Source organism: Phaethon lepturus, unplaced genomic scaffold, assembly GCF_000687285.1.
Source record: "Phaethon lepturus isolate BGI_N335 unplaced genomic scaffold, ASM68728v1 scaffold2332, whole genome shotgun sequence".
NCBI classification, from domain to species: Eukaryota; Metazoa; Chordata; class Aves; order Phaethontiformes; family Phaethontidae; genus Phaethon; species Phaethon lepturus.
Genome location: NW_010525312.1, coordinates 1 through 8,888, shown reverse-complemented (window position 1 = coordinate 8,888; position 8,888 = coordinate 1). Strand labels below are relative to the sequence as shown.

General features: G+C 49.6%; 1 protein-coding gene across 1 annotated transcript; it reads right to left on the bottom strand.

Annotated features, from left to right (window-relative positions):
* Positions 1–3,450: 3,450 nt before the first annotated feature.
* On the bottom strand, positions 3,451–7,875 carry SIRT3 (sirtuin 3). Its single transcript, XM_010282693.1, has 6 exons — positions 7,680–7,875; positions 6,835–7,067; positions 6,578–6,678; positions 6,203–6,364; positions 5,565–5,774; positions 3,451–3,835 (listed from the first exon to the last, which is right to left on the bottom strand). Exons 1-6 carry the CDS (start codon positions 7,820–7,822, stop codon positions 3,815–3,817), a joined length of 870 nt encoding a protein of 289 aa, XP_010280995.1. The 5' UTR covers positions 7,823–7,875; the 3' UTR covers positions 3,451–3,814.
* Positions 7,876–8,888: the final 1,013 nt, after the last annotated feature.

Below are 8,888 nucleotides of genomic sequence, written 5' to 3'. Positions count from 1 at the left end.
TGCAAAGCATCTTGTGTACGTGTGGCTGCTTGTCAGGGCGCGCATTGCTGTGCGTAGCTATGCGTTGCTGGCTCTATGTGGGGGGAGCCGCTCCCCAGGAATGCACGTGGGACTGCAAGAGAGGGGTGTGAGCGGTTACTCCCGGCAGTTCTTGGGGACCAGTGTCTGCGGGGTGTCTTGGCACAGCGCATCCATTTCATCAGCAGGTAGCCGTACGTGTGTGTGTTGTATATGGCTGCGGGCGTGACGGTGTCTGCGCAAAAACAGGAGCGTGTGGACTTACGAGTGTGCAGAGGAGAGCAGCGGTGTGTGCACTGTGGGGAGGTGAGTGAAGCCGTTGTGTGAAGCTGACAGCATTCCCATCGGCCACAGGACAGAAACGTGCAGGTGACTGCCGGGAGCGCTCTGATATTCAGTCTCTGGCAATGTGCAGCATTCCTGTACCACAGAGTTTAGGTTTTGGCATTAGCCTCTCCCCATCTCATGCTTTCCAAATGAAATGCCAAATTGTGTGCTTTGTCTGCTGCTTTCTCCTCTGCCTTGGCTTTCCTACAGGTCCACTGCTGTTTGTGCCCAGGGGCTGGTGTCAATCCTGTCCTTTGCTGTGGCTTAGATTTGTCTTTTTTCTGTTCTGTTTTTTTCTTTTTAAAGAATTGTTTTAAAGAACATCTTCCAGTTTGTCTCATGTACCAGAGCTCCAAAACATACTATCACAAGTAGGAATGCAAAAGTGATGCTAGAATAAAGAAAACCTGACAAGTGGGTGCATGGCAGTGATTCATCAAATGTGATAGCTCTGAGTAAGTAAGGAAGTATCTTTGGCTGTTTCTTACTAGCACTTGGTTCTACTCTGATCACCCTGAAATTTACAGTTTTATTAGGAAGGTAAAATTGTAACATTGAACTGAGGCTAAACCAGAACGTTTCCCTGCACCACATCCACCAAGTATAACCGAATGGAGCATCCCAAAGTTAGTGAGCATCGAAGCTTGGGGATTGCAAATCGTCTTAGCTCAACCGCTCTGGCCTCACAACACGTGGTTGGTTACAGGACTGTTCCTCATCTCCTTTACAAATGCTGCATAATAGTTGAAAATTGTGCATGCCAGCTCTGTTTTCTGCCTGTGCAATAGGGATTTGCTGCTCAGCCTTTGCAGGATGCGAGCCAGCCCCAATGGTTGTTTGTCTGTGTGAGTCTGCTGAGGTTTCTGACTCCCTGTGGGCAGCGAGTGCAGCGGGGCTGGGGCTCTGGTGGGGAGGCAGGAGAGACTGGCCGGGCTCCGCAACAGGGCACCACATCAGGCATCCAGGAAGTCTGGGTCTGGGGGAGGCTGCAGATGTGCAGCAGGGGTGAGCAGAGGGTTTGGGAGTGTTCCTGCCTATGTATTTTTAGGAGCTGGTGCTTGTTTCCTGGAGACTGTCTCTGTGGTGTAAAAAGCTGAAGCTTGCTTCATTTAGTTTAGTTCTTCAGTCATTAAGAATTGTTTCAGTAGTCGTGATTAAAGTTCTAGGCTCTCCCAAGGGTATACAATATTTATGTAAAACTGAGCCACTAAGATTCATATAGCTTCAGTGTATCACAGTTGAAGTTTTTAGGCCAATTGCATATCTCTCACTTTTTTTAAGTAACTAGCAAAAAAAACCCCACCACAGACCTATGTGAAAATGCAGACCTCAAAGCTCTCCAAAGCTTTCATAGAATCATAGAATAAACTATTCTTGGGTTGGAAGGGACCTTTAAAGGTCATCTAGTCCAACCCCCCTGCAATGGGCAGGGACACTTTTTCCATGCAAAAGGAAAAGTGGGGGATATATTTTTCATGCAGTGCTTCTGATGATGTTGTATTCTAACTTTCTGTTGTGCTTAGAACCCTGAGTTGCACCTGACAGGCCCTGCTTTGAAAAGCCCCAGTGCAGGGGCTGAACTTACTCCTTCTGGGGTAAGGGTTTATAAATGGGGTATGCGTTAAAAACATGTTGCCACCATTTTAAGCGTGAAGCAACATGCTACGAGGCTTTTGGTGCTCTGCAAAGTGAGAACAGCCCTTCTGCTTTTCCTGAGGCCACGCAAACGCTTCCATTGGGCCAGTCCCGGCTGCGAGGAGGAACACGCAGATAGATTTGAATTGTGCATTTGGATAAACAAGTCTGCAGGTCTGAATGGGAACTTGTTCAAACCTTTCTTCAAGGAAGCAGCTGGGACACCAAGCGCCGAACTCTCTGTTCCTGTAGCATTAGCAGTAGATGTGCCAGGCTTGTCTGGGGTCCCTAGAGCTAGTCTGATTTATAGCGGATGAGTATTACGTCCAAACACTTCGAATTATGTAAACAGATAGCTGTAAGACAGTGTTTTGAGGCTCTAGCTTTGCCCTGGGAAGGGCTTTTAGGCACAGAAGTCAGTAACAGTGTTCCAGTGTTAGCAAGACACAGCTGTGTGCTCACATGTTTTTATACCCTTTGCTTGGGTTTTCTGCAGTTCAGTATTAACAGTAACAAAATGGTGGCATAAAATGTTTTGCATTTTGTTGTACTTGTTTAGAGCTGGTACTGATCTGGGATTACCTCTTAGGACAGGTGCTGTGATAAACAGATGGGTCAGCCAGGGCCACCTGGGTGTGCTTTCAGTCCCCACCACCAAATTTGGGTGCTGGGCAGATGAAATTCATGCTCTGTTGCAGGGAAGAGGCTCTGCTACACCTGTGACATGCAAAGTACATCTGGTAGGGCATGTTTGAGAAAGAGCAGGACATCACTGCAGTGCTCTGATGCTGCCTCTCCCTGGGACAGCATTTACAGGGAGGAAAGGCAGTTGTGTAAAGTTAAAAAGAAAAAAAAAAAGGTAATAAAAAAGCAGGTGAAAGGATGTGTTCAAACAGTAGGGAAGGTCTGAAGTTTACAGAAAAAGCTTCAGGTGACATCGGCAAAAGAATTAGAACTCTTTTTATTATTAAATAATTAACTACACTAATTCAAAACTCTCCCAGCAGCTTGAGTTGGTGTTCCTGAACAGGAATGGGGGGCAGGCCCCCCCATGACAGCATTTCTCCCCTGATTAGCAGAGATTTCATCTGAAGAATAAACACTTAGTCTGCAGCAGCTGAAAGATCAGGACTAAGAGAAAAGTATCTGAGGAGGAGCTGGGAAAGGAGTTGGTAGATGCTCAGTCTGGTGGCGGGAGCTGGAAAACTCACTCGACTGTCTTGCCTTAAGGTCTGACCTTCATGGCATGTTCAACTCCTGCTCCTTGAAAACCAGGCTCTCTGGGAGTCTCCGAGGCTGGATGGCTCAGAAGGAGGAAGCCCCAACGGGCAAGCTGCATACCCACAGCGCATCTGACATGCTGCCGCGAGCTTACGGCCACTTACTGGTGAAGCTCTCCAGGCTGGGCATGGTCAAATGGCGTGCCAATGGGTGACAGCCAGAGCTGTGGAAGAGCAAAGTCTCTCCTAGTGGGTGCCGAAATGAGGCAAGACAAGGAAGGAACAGTGCTTGGTGGCTACATCAACTGTTCTGAAGTCTCGGGTAGGAAAGCCTTCATATGCAGAACCAGTTTGCAGCTTGGCATTTGGGCTTTGCTCCCTTCAGTGTCCCTTCGTGGGTAAGGGCCTCTCCGCTCTGCTTCCAGGCTGGCAGGACTGAGCCACAAGCATCCCCTCCTCCCCACAGTGCCAGTCCTGTGTGGATTTCCTGCTGCAGAGCCGGACGGCCTCTTCCACAGCTCCCTGCCATGATCTCTTTCTCTGCCCATGCTGGGCATGACAATGTCTCCTTTTCAAGGTGAACATCGCCCTCCAGCAGCAGGGAGCTGGCTGTCCTATTTGTCTTTTGCATCCAGCTAAAAATAGAAAGACCACACAGTGTTTGCTAGGGTGTCTCAAGCCTGCCAGCCCTGTTAGCTCAGCCAGCAATGCTTCCTGGCACCAAAATCCCAGAGTGAGGAGGAGTTTGTTTTTCATGCTTTACCACATTTACATCAGCATTATCCATCAATGATTGAGAGCAGCACAAGCGTTAAACTAAGGGCTGGCTGATCTCATACAAATGCAAAAAGGCTTGCAGTGAAAAAACAAAAACCTGACCAAAACACTAATAATTCATATTCATTCCTACCCCATAATGTGATGAAAGGAAAAACAACCTGGATGTTAAAATTGGAATCCTGAAGCCAGATTTTCTCTTGGGTCAAAGAAGTCATGTATGGGCAGTATATCTGTTAAAAATACAACTGGCTTCTTACTACATGGAGTTGGCAGAGCCCTACTACAGACAATGGAGCTGTGCCCATGTACACAAGTGGAAGAGTTGGCCCAGCCCACAAGTTACAACTTCTGCTTAAATAGAAAGTTTAAAAAGTGTTTGATGCCAAATGTGGAAAAATCTTCCCAGCAGGTCTAAAGTAATGTAGTAATTAACATTAGCACTAAACTCAAATTAATTAAGAACTTGCTCTCCTACAATTTTTCACTTTGGAAGATCTCAGAAGATTACACATGTAAGAAGAATGGCACAGGGAAATAAATGATCAACAGGGGAGAAAGTCAAGTCTTTAGTTAATAATTCAGTGCTGTCAGGTGGAGCAAGTACCCTCACCCCTGCCTCCTGCTTGCTGTTGGTCGCATGGCTGGCCCCTGCAGTATCTTCTTTGCTCTCGGAGTGCAATTAGAGACTCCTTTTTGTTACTACTATTACTTATTTCTCACAATGACCAAAAAAACCCACTAGAAATGAAGCAATTAAGTGAATGTACAGAAAGAGGAAAGCTCTGCTAAGATGATGCTTGGTTCTGCTCCTTGGTTTAGCTCAGTAATTACTTGTGTTAATGTGCCATTAACAGCATCACAGGCTCAGGTGGGGAAAACGCAGCGTAAAAGCCAACGCCTGAACAGCAGCATCAGCACCCAAACGCGTGCCCCACTGTGTGTCTGCACGCTCAGTGGAGTTTTCTAGTCTCCTTGCATGAGGGAAGCGTTGCCTGAAGAAGAGAGTGCCCATCTTTTGTGTTGCTTAAGTGCAAAGGTGAGTCCTCTGCTGACTTACAAGACTGTACTGGATTAATCTGATAGATGACAGAGGGAATTTCTGGTTGGTCACCTCCACCTCCAGGAAACTGTACCTTCATCTATAGGGCTTTCTCGGTGTGTTTGGGAACAACAACAAAAAAAAGATTAAATCAGCAGAAAGCTTTTTAGTAACTGAGTGGATCACTGCTTGAAGAAGCGCTCAAGTGCTCTCATACAACCCAAAGCCTGGCCTTTTCTGTATTCTTCCTGTCTCATCTGAGGTTGGCAGATCCGCATCATCCCCTTCTGTACCACTGAAACATTCAGCAACACAGCACTCTGCTCTGTGGCACCTTCACTGTGAAACAGCACTGAGGGTTGGTGGACTTTTAAAAATTTTTTTGCACTTTTCTGTGGTCCTTTCCTCTGAATGCAGACTGCAAGCGTGACAGTGTTTGTGGTGCAGGTCTAACCCAGCAAGCAAACCTGCTCCCCCCGGGATAACTCCAGCACAAGGAACGAAGAGGCTAAGGAAGGGAGGCGGGGCTCTAAGCCATTTCCCACCTTTTCTTTTTCCTTCTGAATTAGTGTTTGCATTTCTTCCTTCCAGTCCAGCAGCTCCACCAGCTTCTCAACCCCACTGACCACATCCCCCAGCTGGGCTACGTCATTGTAGCGTTGCTGCCAGGCGAAGGGTCCTACGAGGTCTCGGTTGATCAGGACTCGGGGAACAGAGCTGCGAACAGCCCCTGCCAGGCTGGCAAAGGGCTCCACCTGAAGGAGAGGAATCCAAAGGAGCAGAGAGAGATGGTCACACTGCTGAGCAGCGCTGTGGCCATGACTTCACTGCACACCAAGCTTGTAACTGCTGTGTTTAACAGTTCTCCCACCATGGGCTAAGCTACCCCAGTTTTGAACATGTTACGGATGTCACCGGTTACCCTGTGGCCTTTCCTCAGGTAGCTGCGAAACTCATCGCTTGCCCTGCAGGTGCCCACCTTTACCGGGAGCACACAAGGTTTTCCAAGGGTCTCCTGGAGTGCATGCATCCTATTTCTCACCCTGCCACCTCAAATTTTACTTTGATAATGCAGTTTCTCGCCTTCTCCTCTAAACCCTCTCTCTTCTACAGAGTCCCCTTGGGCCCCATTTTCCATGTGTCTTTTTCCCCTTGTGAGCAGGGGTTTCCCTTAGGCCCAGACCTCCAGGGATGTTCCGATGATGAAAAGCAGGTCTGCCATGGGGAAGTCTGTCACGTGCAGGAAGAAGCGCTGCGGGAGCTCCTCGCCAAAGAACACAATGTCAGGCTTGATGACTCCAGTACAGACCGGACAGTGAGGGACCTTGTCTGCCATGACATCCCCCTGAAGCAAGAGCACCCGACACTACTTGTTATGAGGCAGCGCATACCTGCACAAGCAGGGTCAGAACCACAACACATCCTCGCAGCAACATCCAGCCCCAAGTCTGGTCCCCTCCAATAAAACCTCTTGGCCCTGTGGGCAAAATTACAGGCCTGCAACAGCTTCCTCTCCATGCATTAATGTATGTATCAATGCCCAACTGCCACCACTCACCCTGAAGTCCTCTCCTGGGAACTTCCTTCGACAGACCGTACAAGTGGCAGTGGCAAAGGTGCCATGGGCTTCCACCAGTCTATCTGGAGGGATCCCAGCAACTGGAACACAGTGGGAGAGGACCAGCTCAGTGTGAGGTGACTGAACCAAAACTCCACATTCACTGGCCATTTCTCCAGTCCTGCTGCCTGTTCTGCTTCTCGCCCTCATGTCTTCCTGGCACTCTGCTGCTGAGAACTGGGGAAACGAAAACTCACCTCTCTCCAGCCCGTCAATATTCTGGGTATAGAGGCGCAGGAGAAGCCCTTTGTCATGCAGGAGTCTCAGGAAATAGTGGGCATAGTTGGGTCTGTAGTTGCCAGGGTAGAGCTCCTTGGCCAAAGTGAAAAAGGGCTTAGGGTTGACAAAAAAATACATCAGTTCGAAGATGGCTTCTGGGTATGGGATGTTGTACTGCTCAAGGTTACTGTAGAGGCCACTCCCCGGGGACCTGCAAAGAGAGGAGAGCAGGGCCAGGAGTCAGAATGCAAGAAGAGATGCCACCCACCACAGAGCCAGGCCAAGACACAACGGAGCGGCCAGCCAGGTCCTTGGGTTCTGGCTGCTTAGTCCTGTCCATTGTGTGTCAAGAGAGCAGCTGAAACTACCCCTGGACTGAGGAACCCGCCTTCCATCCCTGCTCTACTGCCGCCCCACCTTCTCCCGGCTGCAGAGGTGTGCCCGCAGTCAGAGGAAGGGAAGGTCCATGCTGACATGCTGTGAGGACCATGCTGTCTTCTAGCTGGAGCATCTTGAGCCTGTGCCACGGCCACATTGGCTCTTCTCTCGTGTCCAAGGTGGTGCAGTGAGTGCAGCCACAGAATTAAGCAACCATCATGAAGACCTGGGACAAGGAATGGCCCAAAGTCCGACTGGTGAGGCCAGCCTCCTTTGGCTGGAGAAGGAGGATCAGCAGGCACGGAAACTCCTGTGCCTAGTCTAGCCTGGCATAGATAAACAAAATGGAGGGGTGAGAAGAGTAGCAGGCACCAGCATTGTCTAAGCTGAAGATCTTGGCCCTCCCAGCGCTGAAAAAGGACAAACGAAACAATGGAGGCACTACCTGAAATCTGGGATGCCACTGGGTGTGCTAATCCCAGCGCCAGCCATCACCACCACTCGGCGACACTCCTTCTTCCGAATTAGCTCTGCCACATCCTGCAGGGTGAGCTTCTGCTTCCCACTGTCATCTCCCCATCTGCCCATTCCTAAAACAGCTCTGGCAGCAGCAGACAAAGAGAGGGGCCTAGTCCCTTGGATCCTGCTCAGAACAGAGAGAATGCACAGCAGGTAGCATGCCGACAGCAACGCCAGCTGAAAACTGCTCAGAGGAGAAAACCACCCCAAGAATTTTGCAGAAAGCTCTTCAATCGGCAGGACTGTGTGCTAGTACTTAACAAGGAGAAAGCTTAACCATTAGTCTAATCCATACCGCAGGAGTAGATACCTTCCATTGCACTTAGGCAAATCTAAAACTACCAAATCACTGGTAGCCCTATGAGAGGGTTTTTTGGGCAGGGGATGGACAGTAGCACTGAGATGTGAAAGTCTCATAGTCAATTTACATGGCTCTTGGGGTAAGGAGGACTTTTTTCTATGTCCCGAGTTTCAAGAAGTTTCTAACAGGGTGATGCGGTCACCCTGCAACAACACTGCCTGGGTTATCACAGACATTTTTATTTCTCTCTTTTCCCCCCAAGGGCTCTGTCTTGAGAGAGTTCCACGTGTAGATGGCAAAGCCCTAAAGGAGTCACAGGCCATCACTATGTACAGAAGGGGCAGAGAACAGTCATTATCATCTCGAGGAACCGCTTCCCCCCGCACAATTAGCGCTTGCTCGTGCAGGACATTATCAGCAGTCCAGAGAAGGCGTGGGAACGCAAAGAGCCAAGAGAGAGCTGCTGGGTCTTGGCAATCCGCAAATAGCAACTGCCGAGCCATAAGTGTCAACTGAGCCTTAGTGTGGTCGACACTGCCTTCACCAGGGCATGGCTCTGCCTTGTCACAGCAGGTTCCCGGGGAGCTAAATTCATAATCCGGCAACCACTGATATTTCTCTGGTACATCTCTCTACTCTTCGAGCTCCCAGGCCAGCTCTGGCTTAGGGAGATGGTGACCCATCTGCCTATTTAGACAGGGGAGGTGATGTCCTCCAGCCCACGCTCGCATCCTGACGGTATCGGTATCGGTTCCTTCCCCTCGGCAGCCCGGTGCAGAGGCCTGCTGGGCATCAGGCACCAGCACCGGCCGTGAGGCGGTGGGCGCGCCGAGC